Source organism: Clytia hemisphaerica, unplaced genomic scaffold (genome assembly GCF_902728285.1).
Source record: "Clytia hemisphaerica strain Z4C2 unplaced genomic scaffold, Clytia hemisphaerica genome assembly, whole genome shotgun sequence".
NCBI lineage: Eukaryota > Metazoa > Cnidaria > Hydrozoa > Leptothecata > Clytiidae > Clytia > Clytia hemisphaerica.
In genome coordinates, this window is record NW_027104564.1 from 4,583 (window position 1) to 25,824 (window position 21,242).

The 21,242-nt window shown below is 36.2% G+C and overlaps 4 protein-coding genes across 4 annotated transcripts; 1 reads left to right on the top strand and 3 right to left on the bottom strand.

Annotated features, from left to right (window-relative positions):
- Positions 1 to 2,186: 2,186 nt before the first annotated feature.
- LOC136823386 (tubulin alpha-1 chain-like) lies at positions 2,187 to 6,287 on the bottom strand. The gene is made up of 4 exons (XM_067079566.1): positions 6,101 to 6,287; positions 5,697 to 5,919; positions 3,485 to 4,492; positions 2,187 to 2,475 (listed from the first exon to the last, which is right to left on the bottom strand). The coding sequence occupies exons 1-4, from the start codon at positions 6,101 to 6,103 to the stop codon at positions 2,357 to 2,359; spliced, it is 1,353 nt and encodes a 450-aa protein (XP_066935667.1). The 5' UTR covers positions 6,104 to 6,287; the 3' UTR covers positions 2,187 to 2,356.
- Positions 6,288 to 8,366: 2,079 nt separating this feature from the next.
- LOC136823388 (uncharacterized) lies at positions 8,367 to 9,422 on the top strand. The gene is made up of 2 exons (XM_067079568.1): positions 8,367 to 8,456; positions 8,660 to 9,422. Exon 2 carries the CDS (start codon positions 8,696 to 8,698, stop codon positions 9,278 to 9,280), a length of 585 nt encoding a protein of 194 aa, XP_066935669.1. The 5' UTR covers positions 8,367 to 8,456; positions 8,660 to 8,695; the 3' UTR covers positions 9,281 to 9,422.
- A 125-nt stretch (positions 9,423 to 9,547) lies between these two features.
- On the bottom strand, positions 9,548 to 19,214 carry LOC136823387 (HSPB1-associated protein 1-like). The gene is made up of 8 exons (XM_067079567.1): positions 18,832 to 19,214; positions 18,414 to 18,559; positions 17,990 to 18,183; positions 16,345 to 16,446; positions 16,005 to 16,052; positions 14,739 to 14,798; positions 14,421 to 14,602; positions 9,548 to 10,967 (listed from the first exon to the last, which is right to left on the bottom strand). The coding sequence occupies exons 1-7, from the start codon at positions 19,173 to 19,175 to the stop codon at positions 14,429 to 14,431; spliced, it is 1,068 nt and encodes a 355-aa protein (XP_066935668.1). The 5' UTR covers positions 19,176 to 19,214; the 3' UTR covers positions 9,548 to 10,967; positions 14,421 to 14,428.
- Positions 19,215 to 19,571: 357 nt separating this feature from the next.
- On the bottom strand, positions 19,572 to 19,994 carry LOC136823360 (large ribosomal subunit protein uL14m-like). The gene has a single exon (XM_067079531.1). It carries the CDS (start codon positions 19,992 to 19,994, stop codon positions 19,572 to 19,574), a length of 423 nt encoding a protein of 140 aa, XP_066935632.1.
- Between the last annotated feature and the right edge of the window lie 1,248 nt (positions 19,995 to 21,242).

Consider the following 21,242-nt stretch of genomic DNA (forward strand, 5'->3'; position numbering starts at 1 on the left):
ACCCCACCGGGGTAGGTCCAAAAATTAATGATCCAATTTTTCACAAAGTCCAAAAAGCCCGTTTTTTAGCCCAAATTTGCCCCAAAATTTTTTTTTCGAAAATCGGGCTCCGTCACATTTTGCACCTTTGTACCAAAAATCAAAAGATTCCTATGATTCAATCCTGAGAAAAGTTGGTAACAGACGAACGAACAAACAGAGGTTAATTTATAGGACCTCCACCCCACCGGGGTAGGCCCAAAAAACAAACGCGTATACAACAGGTCTCCGTTTTCTCAAGCTAAAATTTTCATTAATCTTTGACCCTTTGATTTTTGCCTGATACCCCTGTATATCTTTCAAACAAGCAAAAACCTATCAAAAGTTAGCCTATTTTGTTTCCGCTGCAGGTTATATCGAGACGGACTTTACAACAGAATTGAATATATATTTCGGGCTCTCATATTTTCTAAGAAAGATTGGATCAGCTCATAGGCTGCATGCATCCACAAATTAGTTTTGATATATCAAAACTTATCAGAGGGGATGTGTGCATCCTAATCATAGTAGGGGGAAATTTGTTCGTTTTTTTGAGGTCGCTCGATTTTTTTAGTCAAAGCACATGTTATACATTTTTGGAAAGCTAAGGGGTAGGGGAATCAAAATAACTTGGGTGCCAATTTTTTATCGGACACTTTGGTGTGATTTTCGAACAAATACGACGGTCTAAGGCAAAAATCATAGTGTGAAAAATTAATAAAAATTTTAGCTTGAGAAAACGGAGACCTGTTGTATATTTTTGGAAAGCTCTCAAAAAATTAAGATTAGTGATATATTGCGAGTATAGGTGATTTCTTTACCTAATCGCACTATGGGTTATTTTTTCTTATTTGGCACGCCCTCAAAGAGAGCAATTAATCGTTAATCACACTCTCCAATGCGGCGCCAATGTTTACAAAATTGATTTTAATGTTTTTTCTTACATTTTTTTTGCATCGAACGTTTTAATTGCATTCGAAATTTATTTTGTGAGAAAGAAAATCAAAAAACAACACTAAAAGAAAGACATAAAGAGAAGAGAAAAAGATAAAACTCTCAGTGTAATTTCTGTAATTTACTTTCCTAACTGGGAAAAAGTAGTGACAGTCATTGTGCGATTAGCTCGTAATCACATAATAACTCGTACAATTCGAAAATTGCACTCGTGATTTTTTTGTTTCAAATTTTCCTCGTCCTTTCGGACTCGGAAAATTAATAACAAAAAAATCACTCGTGCAATTATATTCGAATTGCACTCGTTATCATGTGATTACATATACTAACTCGAGATATTGATCCTTAAAAACAGTGTTTTCAGTGTTTTCCAGCCAGAAACAGCTGGTTTGTCCAGTTTTTGCGCTTATGGAAGCTCAATATCTCGAGTTAGGTACTGAAATCACCTATACTCGCAATATATCACTAATCTTAATTTTTTGAGAGCTTTCCAAAAATATACAACAGGTCTTTGTTTTCTCAAGCTAAAATTTTTATTAATTTTTCACCCTATGATTTTTGCCTTAGACCGTCGTATTTGTCCGAAAATCACACCCAAGTGTCCGATAAAAAATTGGCACCCAAGTTATTTTGATTCCCCTACCCCTTAGCTTTCCAAAAATGTATAACAAGTGCTTTGACTAAAAAAATCGAGCGATTTTACAAATTTCCCCCTACTATCAGCTCATATTTTTACTGTGTGGTCAAAATTGGCGAATCTCCTTGAAAACTAAAATTTACCGCTAAATTTCGAAAAAAATATCAATCGTAAACAAAGGAATTGCTAGATTCAATCTGTCGTCAAAAATACGGCGCATTTTTTCGATTTTTTAAGGCTTCACTTTTTCTTGCCTGAGAAAAGTTAGAGATTGTACTCTAGCCCTTCGGGCTTTTAACTCGATGCCCCTAACCCTTATTAACACTACATGTTTTTTTTTTTATAAGCAAGTGTCTGCCCCTACATCAGGCTCGCATTATGCTTAGCATTCTATTGTTCTCAAACAATAGAGCCATTGTTTAGGTACCCAAAACTGAGCCTGCATATGCTTATAAACGTTATGCTTATAAAAGAAAAAACATGTATGTGATACTCAAAAGAGCGAATAAAAACCGGTGAAAAATGAATTAAATGGAAAGTTTCGACAAGTTCCCCCTCCCCTTACAGATAAAAAAAATTATATTCTGGATGAAAGTGTTTTTCTTTTTTATAAATCTGAATAAAATCCAAAAAGATGTAAAAGATTCCATTTCCGTAAAATAAAAATACAAATGCAATAAAATGTTTGAGATTTGATAAAAACTGCAAGAGATTTATTTGTGTTTACGTTTCCGAATGTTTTATTGTTCAATATTCATCTTCATCTTCGGCTTCATCATCCATGGAGTCAGCTCCAACTTCTTCGTAATCCTTCTCCAAGGCTGCCATGTCTTCACGGGCTTCAGAGAATTCTCCTTCTTCCATACCTGCAGAAAAATAACGAGGAAAAAGTTCAGAATTTAACTCTTGGAATGTGAATATTGATCTAGAAGAGAAAGCTATGTAACATCAATTCTACTTTCTGAAAAATAAGGATATGAATTTATCTACTCTTAGGTGTCAAATAAATAGTCCGGCGGCGAAAAGGGCTTTTTTGCATCAACCCTTACAAGTAGTAAATATGGGTTTTTTAATTTAATTTTCTCATTATATGGTCCCTTGGGACCCCAAAACCAGTTTTTGCCAAGCCGAGGAAAATTTTTTATGGAGGCTTGAAGGGGGTAGGGTTATTTTAGCCTGGAGCTTGAAGAGTAGATCTCCAAAATGGGGTCATTTGTCTCATTTGGCGGACTTCAAAAATGCAATATTTTATCTATATTATGCTGACGTCAGCATTTTTGAGAGAATTTCCAGCGAAAGATACCACTTTTAACAGATGCGTCTCGAAGAGTACTATTGATTAGAGGGGTCATTTATAGGTTTTCCTAGGCTAGATATTTGAGTTTGAAATTTTGCGGACTCAGCGTTTTTCAACGATTTTAGCCCTTTTCTGCTTACTAATTGTAAGAGTGATCCTGGATCGCCGCCGGACTAAAATGAGGGGGGGGGTTAGAAATTTTCGAAATTTCAATAAACGGGGGGGGGGGGGGGACCTCATTGCCGGGGGTTGTAAATTGTACTTATGAAAACCCAAAAAAAAGGTAAATATAGACTAAAATCAGGCTTTTTGGAGCAAAATAAGGGGACTTCTTTTAGCCAACTGAAAATATTCTTAAAAATTAATAAACTTATGGGGGGGGGGGGTCCTAATAAGGTCCAGGGGGAAGGGGGAAATTTTCGAAAAATAAACAAACAGGGGGGCCCCGTTTATTTGGCACCTAAGAGTTAATAGGATGGAACTTAAATAAACTTAAAAAAAAACAGATTCTTTAAATTCTGTCAATTTTAGATCGAGAGAAGAGGTTCAAAAAGACTTAAATCTGTTGTGTTTCTTACCTTCTCCAACATACCAGTGGACAAAGGCACGTTTGGCGTACATCAAATCGAATTTATGATCCAAACGAGCCCAAGCTTCAGCAATAGCAGTAGTGTTGGACAACATGCAAACAGCACGCTGGACTTTAGCAAGATCGCCTCCTGGGACAGCAGTTGGTGGTTGGTAGTTGATTCCAACTTTGAATCCAGTTGGACACCAATCAACAAACTGGATGGTTCGTTTAGTCTTGATGGTAGCGATGGCAGCATTGACATCCTTGGGGACAACATCACCACGGAACAACAAACAGCAAGCCATGTATTTACCATGACGTGGATCACATTTGACCAATTGGTTGGCAGGTTCAAAGCAGGCGTTGGTAATTTCAGAGACAGTGAGTTGTTCGTGGTAAGCTTTCTCGGCAGAGATGACTGGAGCGTAAGTTGCCAAGGGGAAATGAATACGTGGGTATGGGACCAAATTGGTTTGGAACTCTGTCAAGTCAACGTTCAAAGCACCATCGAATCGAAGAGAAGCAGTGATTGAGGAGACGATTTGTCCAATTAATCTGTTCAAGTTAGTGTATGTTGGACGTTCAATATCAAGGTTACGGCGACATATGTCGTAGATGGCTTCGTTGTCAACCATGAAGGCACAATCTGAGTGCTCCAAAGTGGTGTGCGTGGTAAGGACAGCATTGTATGGTTCAACGACAGCTGTTGAGATTTGTGGGGCAGGGTACACAGCAAATTCCAATTTTGATTTCTTTCCATAATCTACTGAGAGACGTTCCATCATCAATGAGGTGAATCCAGATCCAGTACCTCCACCGAAAGAGTGGAAGATTAAGAATCCTTGAAGGCCAGTACATTGGTCAGCAAGTTTTCGTACACGGTCCAAAACTTGATCAATCTGTTCTTTTCCAACTGTGTAGTGACCACGAGCATAGTTATTGGCAGCATCTTCTTTTCCACTGATCAGTTGTTCAGGATGGAAGAGTTGACGGTATGTACCAGTTCTGATTTCATCTAAAAATTAGATTATAATAAAATCCATTAATCTTTTTTGTCATATTAAACTATAGTCTTACAGTTACCTGGGACCTCAGACTTCCTTTTAAACCTGCTCCTAACCTGCTATAAGCCAAAAAAAAAAAGGTCAAAAGGGCTAAAAAATAAGACTGATAAGGTACCTTGAGGGAAGAAATCTTAGCAGGAATTCAATCTTGCGGATGTTCAAAAGGTTTTCAAAGGGAATTTAATTTGGCAGAAACTTACTTTGGATGAAGGATATTTTTAGCCAAAAAACCCTATTAAAGAAAAAAAACCTATTTTAAGGCCAGAAATAGCACAAGACAACATAAAATTTGGCAAATGGCAGAAAAAAAATTAAATTTGGCAGTTTTTTGCTAGCTAAATGGTATAAACACCCTTCAGCAAGACAAGCTTTCAAAGCCAGAATTTGATAGCACCCTCGCATTCCACATTTCAGTTTTGAAAAGACAGGAACTATACAGTACGTATAATTCAGCCTGCTGTACTCCAATCAGCTCCAATCTGGAAATTAAGGCATGTACACCGGATATCTCCGGCGCAGACTTTGGATTAGGCTTACACAAAGGCTACGCCAAGAAATCTCTGGCGTAAATATTCTTTTCTTTCCAGACTGGGCTGTACTTCTGGATTTGGTAAATCAAAAAGTTATTTTTATTGAAATTATTAGGCGAGACCAATTTAATTTGTTCTTCTTCGGGCCCCGACTGACCCTAAATATTGAATTTCCACTACAATATATTTTACACACTAGTTATTTGTAAGAATCAAATTTGAATAAAGCTGAAACTTAAAAATTGAGAGTTTAAAAAATCAAGCATTTCATTAGTCCAGGAGCTGGAGCTCAACTACTTTTTGCCTTTACTAATTCTGATGGGGGAAAAAGTAGCGCCATCATTCAAATCAGAAAGCAAAGATAGTATACGGCAGATTTTCTGAGATTTTCTGACTAGCATTCCATACACTAAGATTTTATTATGATCTTCATCGAAGATGAAAAAAAGTGGATTTTTGATCCAGATATTTTTTAGAAAACACTTTCGGTACTTTACCAACCCTGATAAATGAAAAATTTATTCTTATTTTACCGACCGACCGACCAACCCATATTTGGCTAATGATCTGCCCGTAGAACAACAAATTAAATTGGTCTCGCCTTAAAATTAAAAAATACACCTACCAACTACTGATGGTTCCAAATCCACAAAGACAGCTCTGGGAACGTGCTTTCCAGCTCCAGTTTCACTGAAGAAGGTATTGAAAGAATCATCTCCACCTCCGATGGTTTTGTCTGAGGGCATTTGACCGTCAGGTTGGATTCCATGTTCCAAACAGTACAATTCCCAACAGGCATTTCCCATTTGGACACCGGCTTGGCCGATATGAACAGAGATAACTTCACGCTAGAAAGGTGAAATTAGCCAATTATATTCTGGCAAGGAAGGATAACTACTGGCATCACAGCCACAGGAAATTATAATTTTATAAACATACAAACATTGCTCCCTTTAAATTCTCAACCCATAGCCATAAGTCCTAGAAGAGCTATAAAATTTAAGAAAATTAGAAAAAAGAATTGCTTACCATTTTGAGATTGTAAGTAAAAAGATGTGTAGAAAATATGTAAGTTTGAGGGTCTTTTTTTGTGAGCAACGATCCACAAGCACCGACGCCTCTACTCGTTTCTTTCAGTGAAATGATTTGATGGTTTCTGATCGCCCTTGATCACCTGTTTCGATTTGGCGATGTCGCAATGTTTCCTTGAATACTCGAAATTGATTGGTCAAACCTTTAGATATACAAAACAACTAGCCAATCAGCGCTAAGCATTAGGTAAGATTAAGTAATTTTTGACCGCGTGTTTTTCATCAAAAAAGATCGAGATGTCGAAATCGACAACCAACTTGGTACCAATCTCTCTAAACCCTTGAGTTGAGGGCGAACCGCCCAAAATTCGAAAGCCCCCCAAAATAGCTAGACTCCCCGCCCATCGTCCAACCTTATGGGGCGCCAAAGCGGAAATAAATCCGTGAATGCAAAATCCTCTGGTGGCCTGGGGCCTAGACGATCCTATCGTCTACACAAAATCACTAAAAAAGGTAGTCTAGCAAGCGCCTGTCTTTTCTTCTGGTGGACACAGGAATGCGGGAAGTGCTTATAATGTAAAGAGTTCTTATAAAAAAATAGAAATTACCGCGAGAGAGTGGTTTGGAAAGACGAACATATAGACATAGAGCTCATTGCAAGCTTAATCTGCAGCGAAATACAACGACGTGGTTTACTAGTCCATAAAAAGGGAAAAGTTTAGGAGGCGGGATAAATTTGAAAACTTTCGTTAGCCCAGCGGGCGGAGTAAGCAGTGGCAGAGGTGTTTACAGGTTGTTTCAAACTCTACCGCCACTTTTTTTCCCGTAAACCACCCTTACGCCCTCACTCTGCGCATCTGACTCTCTAATGGACGATAGCATCGTCTAGGGGGAGCTTGGCATCGAGGGGTAAATCACTCGAAAAATTATCGTACACCTCTGCAAAAAGTCAAAAAAAAGTCAAAGAAAAAGTCAAAAAGTCAATAATAAAGTCAAAAAGTCAAAGAAAAAGTCAAAAATTCTCAGAAAAAAAGTCAAAAGTCAGATAAAACTAAAAAAAAGCCTTGAAAAAGTCAAAAAGTTTCTTGAATGGGCGGATGGGTGGAGCAAAATTTATGGGCGGTTGGCGTTTTTGGACAGATTTGGTCGGAAAATGTTGGGCGCCCGAAGGCGGTGGGCGTTTTTGTCGGGAAAAGATCAAATTGAAAGTTTTAAAAAAGTCAAAAAAAAGTCAAAAAGTCAAATGAAAATTTAAAAAGTCAAAAAGTATCGTACACGTTTTTTCAAGTGATTTACCCCTCGCTTGGCATAGCGACTAGGAGATTTCCATTAAAAGTTGTCCCATACGGACGTTTGGAAGACATTTCAATAAGGGAAAGGGTTATTGAAAGGCTAAGGACAAATATCGTACTACAACTTGGTTTCGGGTAACCCATAATGTACGCACTGCGTTCTCTACTGGTGAAGAACGTTAGTATTTATAAGTTCTAGTGATTCTGAACTTTTGTGTTCCTTCTAGATTTTTGACAAAACTTGTTTTATTCAAAATATCTAATATTTGGCGTGCCGGGACTGCCTCCGTGCAAAAATTGTGTAGTATATATTTAATATTTGGCGTGCCGGGACTGCCTCCGTGCGATTTTTGTGAAAAAAAAGAAAGTATTTAATTGCGAGAGCTTTCAAACCGAATGGTTTTAAAGTAGAACGAGAAAATCGCAAAAATGTCCAGTGTCATAACCTTTTGCCGGCAAGATGTTTTTTAACTACGCAGATAACTTACGTCCAATCGCGTATCGATTTTTATTGATGGACGCGATACAAACTTTGCTATCAGAATACAAGAAAGCGAACAAAGGGACTGGGAACTAAACGGCCTGTAATACTTTAACGGTAGCTTTGCTATCTGAACTGATTTTGGTTTTTGACGCCTCTGCTTTTGGCAGATAATGTAATGGACGAGGCAATGTATTGGAGGGAGGAGTTGCTATGATAAACAACGGCCAGACACTGTAAAACCGATATATTTCATCGCACGTTTAGTTAAGTGAAAAAGAGATGAAGGCAATGGAAGAAAAATTCATGTATCCATCTTTGTAGCTAGGCATAATAATAATCAGCGAGACTACTAAGCGAGTTGATAAGGGGAGTGCCATTATATCTTTCTCTTTCTCATTAATCTTACCTTGACAACTAAATACATCTTTTTAAAACTTTTGATAATAAAGTAAAAAGGAACAGCATAAAAAGAGGTATGACATGAAATAGTAAAGTTAAACCTAAGAAACATTATAGCTATCAAGAGAGAAGAGATCACACTGCTCGTGTTCGTTGCAGCTGAACAATCATCCTGACAGGTAGGTGACCTTGAAGAGTAAATTTTGTAGTCTCCATTTTTTTCTTTTGCGAACACAGTAGATTCTTTACAATGCAGATAGATTATGCCAAAATTAAGGACAAAGTTTGATACCAGATTCTAACCAGAGTCATCACTTTCTAAAGCGAATGCTTCTGATTTCTGATTTTTGTAATCTAACTGTCTATTTTTGCACCATTTTAGGTTAGATCGTACTTACAATACAAATCATAAAAGACAATGGAGTACGTCAACGAGTCTACCATCTTGAAAGAGCTGAGAGAATCAGTTTCCAAGGAAAATAAAGAAGAAAACAATCCTGCTCAGGAACAATTCGTCCGAATGCTCATCAAGATCAGCGGTGGAAAAAAGTGCTTAGTAGTAGGTAAACAGACTGGCTACAGCGTGTTGAGCGCCGCACAGAGCTTACCTGAAGGAGGACAAGTTTTCGGCGTCGATTTTCATCAAGAATACGTAGACGAGGCTTACAAAGAATTCTTCGAAAAATCAAAAGTTCAAGACAAGATAAAAACCATCATTGGAAACCACCTTGATGTCATGGACGAACTGACACGTGACCACCATGACGAAACCTTTGACGTCATCTATCTAGTCAATGGAGATGTTTTGCAATGCGCAAATTACGTTGAACGCGCTTACGTTTTAAGTAAATTCAACGGCGTAGTGGTGATCGGAAAGAATATGACGGGAGATAAAGCTGTACTTGATAAACTTCATAAACAACTTAAAGGCGATTCGAGATTCGACATGAGTGTTTTGGAATCAGGCTCCTTAACAGTGTTACGAAAAGTCTCACCACAATAAAACGCACAATGACTTTTTTTCCATTAGCTATTATACCTAGGTCTTAAATTAAGAATTGTAGATCTCATTATATTTAAGTCCAATTTATGTCGATAATAAATATGCACTTAACAGAAAGAAGACTTAAAAATCCTCTGTCCACTGAATGGTTTAGCAAAATTTGCTGGAAAGAGTCTGATAATATACAAAGAAAGGTTAGAAATTTCCTTGAGCCGCGGACCGGGTCCAAAACATTTCGGAAACAATAACTGGATTCATTTTCCATAATTAACGATATAGCTTTTCTTGAAACATCTCTCTGTTAGCTCTTTGCAGCATAATTTAGGAATTAATCTACAGAATAAACTAAAATTATGTAAAAATTAGCAGGGTGGTAAAGTAAATTTGTTAAAAAATTCTGTACCTATGACTATGCACCATCAAAAATATGGATGAAGGTCAGACGAGTTTTAAATTAAACCGATATCCTGAAGCTCTTTAAAGTCTTAGTAGTTCTTTGGATTGTTTTCATTCCTCGTTCTCGAGGTTAATCTAATGTTAAAAACAACAACTATTGACTGTGTCTCAAATTCACAATCCACTTTCTCGTGTTTTGACTTAAAGAAGTCTCTCATGAAAAGCACTTCATCTGAAGTTATGTTTTGTTCAAAGTGTTCTTTGGGGTACTTCAAAAAAGTCACTAGTGAACCGTGTGATCATCGCTACTTCATTCTAAAGTTATACACTTCTTTAATCCATAGTTATACAGCTTGAAGGTAATACTACTTCGTATTCATACTCGTTACCAAGTCTCAACGTATTCCTCTCTTCACCAAACGCTCAAATATTTGTAGTCATTGTATTCTCGTGTCGACGCTTAACCACCCAAACTTTGTTGGTTTTCTTTGACAATTTGTGAGAAGCCGTTGCATTGGTGATGGATTCGATGGACTGTTCGTCAGCCTCTGATTCTTCCTTGGAGATGGATTTGGTACGAGTGGATTTTGGTGTTGTACATTGCATGGTCAGAACGTTGCACAAACGACGTAAAGTGGAAGGTGAATAGTTTGAAAGTAATTCTTGAGGGCGTGAAGTTGAAGGTTCCGGCTCTTCAAGGACGGTTTGTCCGAAATACGAATCTTGAGATTTTCCGGACGATTTACGGAATTGTTCTCTTTTGAAGCTTGCACGATTGCTGGTGGCTGTTGGAGGATCTTCGTCAATACTTTTGGCGCGTCGCGGACTTCGTAAGGAGCGTCTCTTCTTCTGTTCTTCGTTGATGAGAAAGTTTGTGGTCGGCCAATAAAAACCGCGCTTTTGTTGATTGCCCAGCGTGGTGGACCCAACGTTAATATTGTTCATCATCTTGGCGGAAATTTGATGTTGATTCTAGTCGTCCAAAATTTTGTAATGCGGAAAAAGTTGTGTTGCTTGATTTGAATGAAAGCCAAATTTTCAGCTGATCTTTGTATAATCTCTCTGTTTCTCTCGTGAATGTCTTAATACCTTCTTAGTGAATGAGTAACTGATTTGACTCAAGAATATAACATGCTTTTTATACGATTTGAAAGTCTTATTTTTCTTTTCAATACGTCATTTGTTGTTGCTTTCATATACCAAGTGATATATGACACTTGAACAAAAAGGTCATCTGAAAAGTTCAGTAAGTTGCCATGGCGATTCCAAGTCCCCTCAGTCTCTTTGTGTTCTGAAGTAATAAACAAGAAAAAGAGAAAAAGATTCACGTTTAGAAAATTTCAAAATTATTTCCCAAAGAAAATACTGGAAAATTCCTTTCATTATCATACAGAGGGCTGGAAGTCCCCTTGATAAGGGAAGGGAGTTAGCCGTGTGTTCAGGTTGAGATCGTATTACTGGAGTAAAGCGTCACGTCACTCTGAATATTTAACTGTTAGAATTCCCAATAATAAGAACAAACACGTGATTATTACAGACCTTATAACCCTTCACACACCCGAGGGAAAATCCACGAAGTTTCGTGAGGCTTTTGAGGCGAGGATTAATTCTGAGTCAGCGGCTTTCAGCGATGATCAAGAGACCATAGAGAGACACACCTTAAGTGTTATGAAGTCAAAACAACGGAGACTGATATAGAACAAGTCACCATGACAACAGAATTTCGACATCATCTAAAAGTTTTCTCCAAACAATCAGTGATGGTCACGTCTCAAATATTGATGACAGAAAAGTAAAACCTCGAGTCTTGAGATATGTTGACACCCATGAAACTTTTGGGAACTGGACACCACAATTACGACACAAAGACAAAATGTTGCGGCCAAGTGACAGGATGACAACTATAATGAAGTTTAGAATAGAACAATCGTTTTGGCCCTTCGTGGCTGTCTTAAGAGTTCAGATATGAAGTCAAATTATCACAATGAAATTGGTCAAATTCTTAACATTCTCAGGCTTAATTTTTTATTGATTTAAAAAGCGAATGCTCGAAAGGAAGATACTTTTCAGGCGATTCACACTCACTCACTCGAGTCGAGTTTTTTCTGCTTGAACTTTGGAAAGAAAGTAAGTAATTCATTGAAAATTGGAAGAAAAATTTTGATTGGAATTTGTCATCAGAGACAGTGGTTGACATCAAAGAAAGGTTATAAAGTATCAAATCCGTTCAAAATTTTTTTGTAATTTAAAGTTTAAGTTTAAAAACTAAATTCTGTCATGACATCACAGGAATGACGCAAAGAGATAATAATCAGAACTGACAGCCTCATTGACATGAGTTAGAAAACTCTTAAAGCCGTGAAATTATTTTGATTTAAAACCCTTAATTCAAACGGATTCAAGCAATACCTCCTTATTTCTCCACCGGAAAGCAAGTTTAACACCGACAGCTCTTTCGTCGATCACCGAAACACCGACATAATAAACTTATAACTCGGACACATCGTCAAACCCCTCCCCCAATTGAGAAATTTTGCTTTTCGCAAAAAAATGAACACCAAAATTCTCCAAAAATTGTAAGACCTTTTTCTTAGCGGTGTGAGAGAGGTGGGTTACACACGCATAAAGCATTGTGAAATGCCATCAATTGCATAATGGCCAAAATCGCGTGCGAATGCAGGTATAAACACACTTTTGAGTAACTCTAGATACAGAAATAGCCTCTTGAAAACACGATATACGGATTATGATGTAATTCTAAGTGCATTTATCACTCATCTTTATCGCTGAAAGAAAATGGCGAACCTCTGGTAATAAACATGGAGTGAATTCAATACTCTTGAAAGTTTTAGATAATGCACATTTAAGGGAAAAGGCTGTTTTTATTTAGCTAACGAAAGTGTTAATTGTAATGACAAAACAACAAAACAGCGAAGAGCGTCTCAAGCATCATATCGAAGACACAAAAAAATGTCGACACTCGACGCATCACAAGAGGTAATATTTTCCGCTCTCACACCATGAGTGATTTATGTTGAGTCATCAAGACCTGATCGTTAGTGGACTTATGAGAGGAAAGAAGAAAAATGAATTCTGTCTCAATATAATCTGCAGCAGAGACGAAAAAAGGATGTAACTTTTGATGAATTCAAATTTGATAGCGACTTTTAGTGGCCCTTCGTGGAAACAATTCTCCAGCTGTCTAAAAGCTTTTGAATTTTTCGGAGCATGCCACTCAAAACGTATATCATTATTATTACTTTTGGTTTGTTGAAAAGATATTCAAGAGTGGAATATCTATAAATAAAAAAACATCAAAATTTGCATGAAAAAAGTAGAAAAAAATCAACTGGTTGTAGGATTGTGCTATAATCGTCGTTTTCATTATAAAGAAATTTTATATTTTAGAGCGTCGTTCTTCAAAAAATATTTATTCAGCTCAGAAATGCAGCACAAAACTTTTGTCTAACTGTAAAATTGGCCCTCATTTGTCGTCTTTTTGATGATTTTCAAAGTCAATCAGTAATAAACTTTGTGCTATATCTTTCGATTGAAGAAATAATTTTTTCACATTGATGATATTTTCTAAGTTCAAAGAATCACTGTTGTGAAAATGGTATCTTAAGTGGATAAATTTGATTGAGAATTACATTTCGCGAGTTTCACGAGTTTTTCCCAAAATTCGCGAAATTTAATTCTCGCAAAAATTTTAAACCACTTTGATGACATTTTCTTATTTTCTTATTTTCTTCTTTTATTTCTATTCCGCTAATGGGTATCTTTTCAACGAGCAGAAAATTCAATTCGAATTCTATCAAATGTTATAGCCATTTTTGTCTCAGACTTTGAGAAAGACTTTACTTCTGGGCGTAATGTCAGCATATAAAAATCGAAAATCTCCCTCAAAAATTGGTTTACTTTAAAAACGGGTCAGTTTTGATCAGTTTCAAAAAGCTACCTTCTCAAAGATTTTTTAAAAAGAATCAAGTAATGCCGGAACTATTTTTCTTTTCGTGGGCGATAGAAACACAACGAAAGATAAAAATAGTGCGAAGAGAAAAAGTCACAAGTTTTCATCTAAAATAAGATTTTGACCTTAACGTTAAATGACCTTTTCTATGTAACCTCGTGATACCATAGGTTCGTTAATCGCATGTAATCACATCTAAAAATGCCGAAAACACGTGAAAATTGAAGTTCTCTAAGTTACTGATAAACAAACCTCTTCCAGATAACCAGGCAGGAAGAAACTCGAACCTAGCTTTGCCTGAGACGTTTGCTCCCGCACATAAGCTTTTTTACATACTATCATTTTATCTTAGGCGAGGCCAATTTAATTTGTTGTTTTACGGGCCTAGCTACCCCAAAAACAAGGTCAGTCGGTCGGTCGGTAAAAAATAAAATAAAAGTAGAATTTCAACTATAAATTCTCCTAAAAAGGCAGCAAGAACTACTACCTCTTGAAAAAAATGTGAAATAGAAAATAAAAAAATACAAAAAGCTAGAATTCATAGATAAATTGAAAAATTGAACATATAATTCTCAAAACCTTGGAAAAACTACAAAAATTTTGAAAATTTGGCAATCTGTAAAGCAATGAAAATAAAAATGTAATACCAAAATCAATTTTATTTTTATTTCGATTTTCGGAATATAAGGGTCGGTCGGGCCCGTAAAACAACTAATCAAATTGATCTCGCCTTATATAATATTTTCACAACATCTATGGTTTAGGTAGTTATACCTTTTGATTCAGGAATCTTTAACGCGTTGTACAATTTTCTCGGTCACTTTCTGCAGCACATCCTTTTCGCACAAGCAATTGATCAGCAACTCAGGTGTCACGTGTATATCTTCAATCCCCAAACCATCTTTGATTGTCATCTCCACGTAATGTAAGCAGTCCTTTAATGATGAAGGTAGCTCCTGGAAAATATTCAAGATGGATATAAAACTTCAAGTCTCCAAAACGTTTAGTGAACCCTCACAGCAACTTCGGCAAAAAAACTTAGTGACTTATGGCATAGAAGGAATAATGTCCAAATAGAAGATACATCCTTACTTGTCCTGGGTTTATCCAGTCATTGCTCTCAGAGTCATTGGACTTGTCGAATGTATAAACCTACAACGAGAGAATGTTGTTGGTGTTGTTGTTTATTTCCAGAAAGAGAGAAGGAAGTGACTCTTAAAAGTTGTGGTCATGTTTTCCAAGCACTTTATTGCTCTAATCTCGTACCCACCAAAACAAACAGCAAAACTGAATAGCTTTCGACCATCAACAAAGCTACAGCTTTCTACAGAATGCCACCTCTTTTTTGGTCCCTTTTGACATCTTGGTGATGTTTTCTATTTCTGGGGTAGGTTAGTTGTTTTTTAGCTAGTCTATATTTAAGGATAGCCAGGTAATTAAGACAGTCTTTCGATTGTTTTAACGGAGTTCACTGGTTGGCTGAACGTAAAGGGACATTTGAAGGAGCAAGATTCGAACCGCTTACACCTTTGACCCTTTGCTCATTGCACCTCTAAAGAACACCCACTTGGTACAAATTTCTACCAGAAAAGGCCCTGCATAGTTGGGAACGTGGTGCACTCGAAAATAATTGCTTTTGAAACTTCCGAATTCATCCGGTCAACCGTCCCCATAGTGACTCAATATAGTAGCTCATGAATTTTACCTTATTGAGTCGCACTGTAACTTGAAGCCCTATGCGAAAGTCACTATATCAATCTCGTGTCTGGAATTATCTCCTAAATACTCCCATGGCATCCTCTACTTATTATCTCCATTACTCTTGTGCTTACAAAGACGACAAGAACAAATTACTCAGGGGTTGTTTTGAAAGTCCGCGCTTTGATGTATTAAAATTTGATTGACTTTCGATATGCGTTAAACAAGCTAACAAACAGTTTCGCGTACGTAAAAATAAATTAATTTTGCGGTAGCTTTTACAGTGTCGCGACAAAAAGTGTTAGAGTTAGGTAGCTTGGCTCTCAGATTACATTATCAAGTTGATTATTTACAAGACGCCAGAAGGAGAAAAATTGAGTGGTTCTAAAAATTGTAATGGAAATTTAGGAGAAAGGCGAGCGAGTAGAAGAAAAATAATGTCATAACCTTGACCTTATAACTTCACGAAAAGATTACAGAGACTCTTAACTGTTTAAAGAATGGATTAAAAGATTTACAAAGTGCCTGGAAAACCTGAAAATCATTCATCATTGCGAAATGTTTGGTATAGAATTTCGAACCGTGTCTCAGTTAGAAAGAAAGCAGCCAGGAAAAAAAACATAACCCATTGAGATGAAAACAAAGAAGATATTTTCTCACCAGTGTTTGAGTCAAAGCCTCATCGATTCGGTCAACCTTGTCTGAATCCTGAATTAAAGAGAATTAAGAAAAAAATCAAGCAAAACCATGAGAATCATGACGCCCAAAATTGGCTTATACAAGCTTTTCTGAAGTAAGACTTACTTTATCACTGGCCTCAAGTTCGGCTAAAGCTAAGAATAATCTAAACCAGAAATGGATGCGAAAATATTACTTTCTGATTTTAAGCCGATTTGGCTCAACTTAGCTGGTTCTTCATTATTAAACGAAAAATATCAACTGGTACACAAAAGCACGACAAAATGTTTTGGAATGAATAAAAAACATGAAGAAAGAGTACCAGTTCTATCCAAGTATTGATACTGAGGCTTGGTACCACATTCTCCACGTAATGCCACCAATGCTTTGGCACCACCAATACTTCACCAGGTTGCAAATAAACCTAAAGGAGATCAATCACATAAAAAGTATGCTAAAGGAAGAAAAGTTGCAAAGGAATTGAAAATAACCAAAATGGTTTTATAGCTTGTATTTCATCTTCCTTGATAGCAATTATAATAAGGAACTTTTTGTAAAGGCCATTTTTGCAATTTTTTGAAGAGAAGGAGGTATCAAATGAAACGTTTCATAAGGGTGTTTTAGTTCTCATAAGTTTCCATCAGAGCGATTTTTCGCTTGCGTGAGGAAGCATTGCCTAAATGGTTAATCCTACACAGTTACACTCAGTTCATTTGCAAGGAAAAAGGTTGATTTTGCGATCTTGTAACCTGGTGTACGAAATCATAATTGAAAAAGTGTGATGTTGTTGATGAAAACACGTTTTATTTGACTGACAAGTTCACAAGACATTTGACCTTTTTGAACTCTTGTCGAATCTCGCATGAAAAGTCACGAGAACGAAGAAATATTTGTGTCAACTCGAACGATAATAAAAGCTGTTTGAATGGATGAAGCATAAAACAGTGTATTGAAATGAAGGAACTATGTAATCAGTTTTATGGTGATTTGGAAATAGCGTTCCTGTTTCATAATCCAAGTCAAAAATCCTCTATGAGCTTCATCATCTGCTATTTTACCTCGTTGAAAAGATTTAAAAGATAGTGCCTCAGGGTTCAGACAGACCTTCGAAAATAAAATTCCCTGAGTTTCCCTGAATTTTAATCAATTTTCAAAGGTTTTTTCCCTGAGAAATTCCTCATTTTAGCTATTTTTCCCCTATTTTTTTCCCTGAGTATCAAGCAAACCATAAAAACTAAGCAGAGTCAAAAGAGATGTATCTTTAAACAAAAGGCACACAAATCAAATGGTAAACCTAAGGTAAAAATTAAAGCTACAAATACTGCATATGAATAAACACTTTAAAACTAAAAAAACTTTTAAATCTGTTTTTCCATTCATTCTTCAAAAAATAAAATTCCCTGAGTTTCCCTGAGTTTCCCTGATTTTTCTGAAAATTTATCATATTTCCAGGTTTTCCAGGTTTTCCAGGGTCTGTCTGAACCCTGTAACCTATAATTTTTTCAAACATCCAAAAGATCAAATGTAATCATTTGAATTGACAGGGTTTTACGACATTATTGACGACAGTGCCTAGACATGAGATAGTTGTGACGGAATTCTCCATCATAGAATGTACGTAAAGTGCCTCGTCACCTTCATTCATTCAAATCTAAGTCAACAGATTAGTGGCTGTCAACTTATACTATGATGACGTCATTAAATATACAGGAAAATATATGGTTAGAAAAGATTATGTAACAATAACAGGGCTATGATGTCCTTCATGTTGACAAAAGAAAGGAGAACACCGTTTAAAAATAAGGAAGTTTGACGTCAAGAAAGGTCTAAAGGTGCCTATCACGTAAGTTGAAATAACATGTAAATACAACAGGCATCAAATTTGCTTTGATAATAATCTCTGAAGTAAAAAGGCCACCTTGAAAATTAATTCACTAAAAACAATCCAATCCAAAGTCCACCCTTACCTGAACACACTTATCCATTACTTTTAACTGCTCGCTGTTCATCCTTGTAAAAACACTCGACTCCTCGTATGGGATGCGTAGCGGGCGGACGTGTTTTCTTTCAGAGGGCGGTATCAGAAGCCATCTTTTCACACCATCAATTTGTGCGACTAGATTCAATCCATACGTATCTTGGTGGCAGGGCGTGAAAGCTCCTAAACAAACAGGTAGGCATTGAAATGGATTATCTTTTCTTGAACATTCTCAAAACACAAATATTAAAAATATTCTCAAATTTTTAAGTAGGATTGCTTGGTATGTATGAGTACATGTACTTTAGGTCTAGGCGTGAACTAGCTATTTGCAAATGATTCAACTGAAAAACCTGAAAAAGTACTCAAACCACTTTGGAGTTTTGGAGATCCATAGCGAAAAATACACCAACCTTCACTTCCGATCCAGATGGTCGATTGTCGTCCGTTGCGTTGTGGGAATCCAAAGGGAGACCAATCGACAGCATTCAAGATCATCTCATCATTGTTGAACAATTCTGCCATGTAATTGTAATCAGCGTAACACCAGTATTCCTCCCTAAAAACCAGTACAAATTACAAAGATGAAGATCTGCTTGAACTGGCGATATCAACAGTATAGTTTCGAGTTAATTCGAGCCAATCTGATCCATTTATTGAAAACCTGGAGAACCTTTTTAACATGAATCTATAGTCATGACCGCGATGAATGTTCAAATCATTTTTCCAAAACTCTTTGAAAGCTCCATACCGAAGAGAAGAAGACGAAGAAGAAGAAGAAGAAGAAGAAGAAGAAGAAGAAGAAGAAGATATGGGAAACGAACCTCTTACCTTGGATGTTTTTCACTCAAACTGTTCTTTTTCCCATTCAGCCAACCTTGGAAATCTTGAAAGGAGCTATTTTGATAAACACATTCAGTTTCCATGGGTACGTACTCTTCATGTCCAATCTTTTGACGTTTGCTCTGTCGTATGTGAGTTTTCTTTTTGTACATTTTGAATCGTGTTTGTACTTTACCGAACAGTTCTGTAAAATTTGTTAATGACCATTTCCTAGCTTCCCAATGTTCAATACTATTGGTGATGATGAATGGCTTTGAAGTTTTCATGATCAGATCATTCAGCTCTCCAGCTGATATATTTTTGGCATCAACTTTATCGACCAAACTTTCCATGATGAATTTCTACAATTATATTTTTACACTGGAAAGACAAGCAGGAGAAAATGACTGCAGTAAATCAAGTGTGCACTTCTGAATACTGATGGATCTTTAAAATAAAAACAATACTTTTAGCATCAAAAGGGTCGAGAAGTCGCACTTAACCATCGCATAAAGTGGTAATCATTTCAAAAAATATCCAACTTCTCCATCAAAACTCACATTCAAATCTACAAAAAGTGTAAAAATACGGAGTGCAGTGTTAGTGTCACATAAAACTTAATCAAAGTTTTACAACAGGCCATTTTATAACTGTAAATTTCCATAGAAAAATGAATTCTTTCCTCTGACGGTAAATGTGTCAAACGCGTAAAAAATAAAATAATACAATCATTATAATAGAAGGGTATTTCATACAAAGTTCTTCATTTGTGCAATTACTTTTGGATATCTATGTTTCTGTTTTCTCAATTTGGTGGGCATAGGTCCATTAATTTTTCCACCTAAAGGACTCAAATTATCATCCACTAGAACGATATTGTTATTATCATATCTCGGCTCCATATCCAATTTTCGTTTTCGTGTATTAACAACAATAGCTTTGCAAGGTCTTCCTTTGACCGCAACTTTGATCACATCCCCAACGTCCGCTGTTCTTCGTTTCCGGTAAAAACCGATCAGGTACGGTTTCCGGTATCTCTTGGTGGTTTGTCCGAGTTCACTGTTGTCTACAGCGTTGAATTCTGTTAGTAAAAAAATTGATCTTTGCACTAAATTTTGATAAATATTCCCTTTGGTGAATGTTTTCGCTAAGCCACTGAATATTTGTAACATTTTTATCTTGTTTACTGAAAAAGAAATGAAAAATGTAAAACATCCTCATGACTAAAAAAACCTCTTAATCAGTCTTAATGACAGGGGAATAAAAAAATCGACTATTATTTGTTTGATTTCTTTTTTATGTATCAAAACAATATTGAAAATTCTGTTTATTTAATCAGATAACCCTCGCGAAATCGCATAAAATGCCTGACTCATAAAATTAAATCTTCACGGAAATTTTCGAGTTGTAAAATCAAATTCACAATAAATAAATGTTTCTAAAAACCACAAATACAATTCACTAAAATTTATCAAAAATTTAAGCTAAAAATAAATAAAAGATGCAGGGTCTTAAAAATAATTTTGAAATATAATATTTAAACAATTTGCTAGATCTTTTTTAATTATAATGTTGGTAGTGTTCCATTGGGATTTCTTACGATATCTTGAGCCCTTTTATGTTTTCACAAAGTTTAGCAAATTCTACTGAATGAGAAATGAGTATAGGCAAATCTTTAACTTTTTATTTTAGCGTCTAAATCTTTAGTTACTAAAATTAAGGGCGTAAAAAATGGTTGATTTGCAGAGCAGAACACACTTCAGGTAATTCCCATACCAAAACTTTGCAAATAAACAAAAAGTTAGTTAAATAAACAATAAAACACATGTTTGGGTATTCTGGCATATATTAAACTAATGATGTCACTTTCGGTTTTGACCTAAATTTGAACTGACTCCAAACATCCAATATTAAGCCACCAAAAACAATCAAAAGAAATGCAAACATCGATAAAGTCACCACATGGGAAAACAAGATTGCTGACAAAAATAGCTGGAAGAATTTTCTCACGTTGGTGATGATGGAACATGTCAAAGGGCCAAACGTTGAAATGGTGTAAAAAATAAAACTCTGCCCAATGGCACCTGTTATACCGATTAATAATAAATATAAAATGACTGATGGGTTTTCCATGAAGAATTTGAGGAAGCCGGTCAATTCATTGGTGAAGATGATACCAGCGGTAAGGAGACAACAAGAATACAAGTTGATCTGATAAATCATTTGATTTGTATTCAACGTGTATTTAGACCTTGTTCTATCTTGTATGTATCCCATTAAAGCATCGAAAAGTAATGATATGAAAACCAAGATAAGACCAAATAGATTATCGAAAAATAATACATCTGGATGTCGACTTGATTCTGCTTTGACCTGATACTGTTGATACATAAAACCCATTATACCAAAAACAATGATGA

What these genes read in the sequence shown, in the direction of transcription:
- LOC136823386 (XM_067079566.1), bottom strand. An exon ending in TTTGGAACCATCAGTAGTTG is followed by an intron (nt 4,493 to 5,696) that starts GTAGGTGTATTT and finishes TCTAATTTTTAG; the next exon opens with ATGAAATCAGAACTGGTACA. An exon ending in CCACTGGTATGTTGGAGAAG is followed by an intron (nt 2,476 to 3,484) that starts GTAAGAAACACA and finishes ATTTTTCTGCAG; the next exon opens with GTATGGAAGAAGGAGAATTC.
- LOC136823388 (XM_067079568.1), top strand. Translation starts at nt 8,696, where the DNA reads ATGGAGTACGTCAACGAGTCTACCATCTTGAAAGAGCTGAGAGAATCA.
- LOC136823387 (XM_067079567.1), bottom strand. Translation starts at nt 19,175, where the DNA reads ATGGAAAGTTTGGTCGATAAAGTTGATGCCAAAAATATATCAGCTGGA. An exon ending in CATCTGGATCGGAAGTGAAG is followed by an intron (nt 18,184 to 18,413) that starts GTTGGTGTATTT and finishes CTGTTTGTTTAG; the next exon opens with GAGCTTTCACGCCCTGCCAC. An exon ending in TCAATACTTGGATAGAACTG is followed by an intron (nt 16,053 to 16,344) that starts GTACTCTTTCTT and finishes TCTTTAATTCAG; the next exon opens with GATTCAGACAAGGTTGACCG.
- LOC136823360 (XM_067079531.1), bottom strand. Translation starts at nt 19,994, where the DNA reads ATGTTACAAATATTCAGTGGCTTAGCGAAAACATTCACCAAAGGGAAT.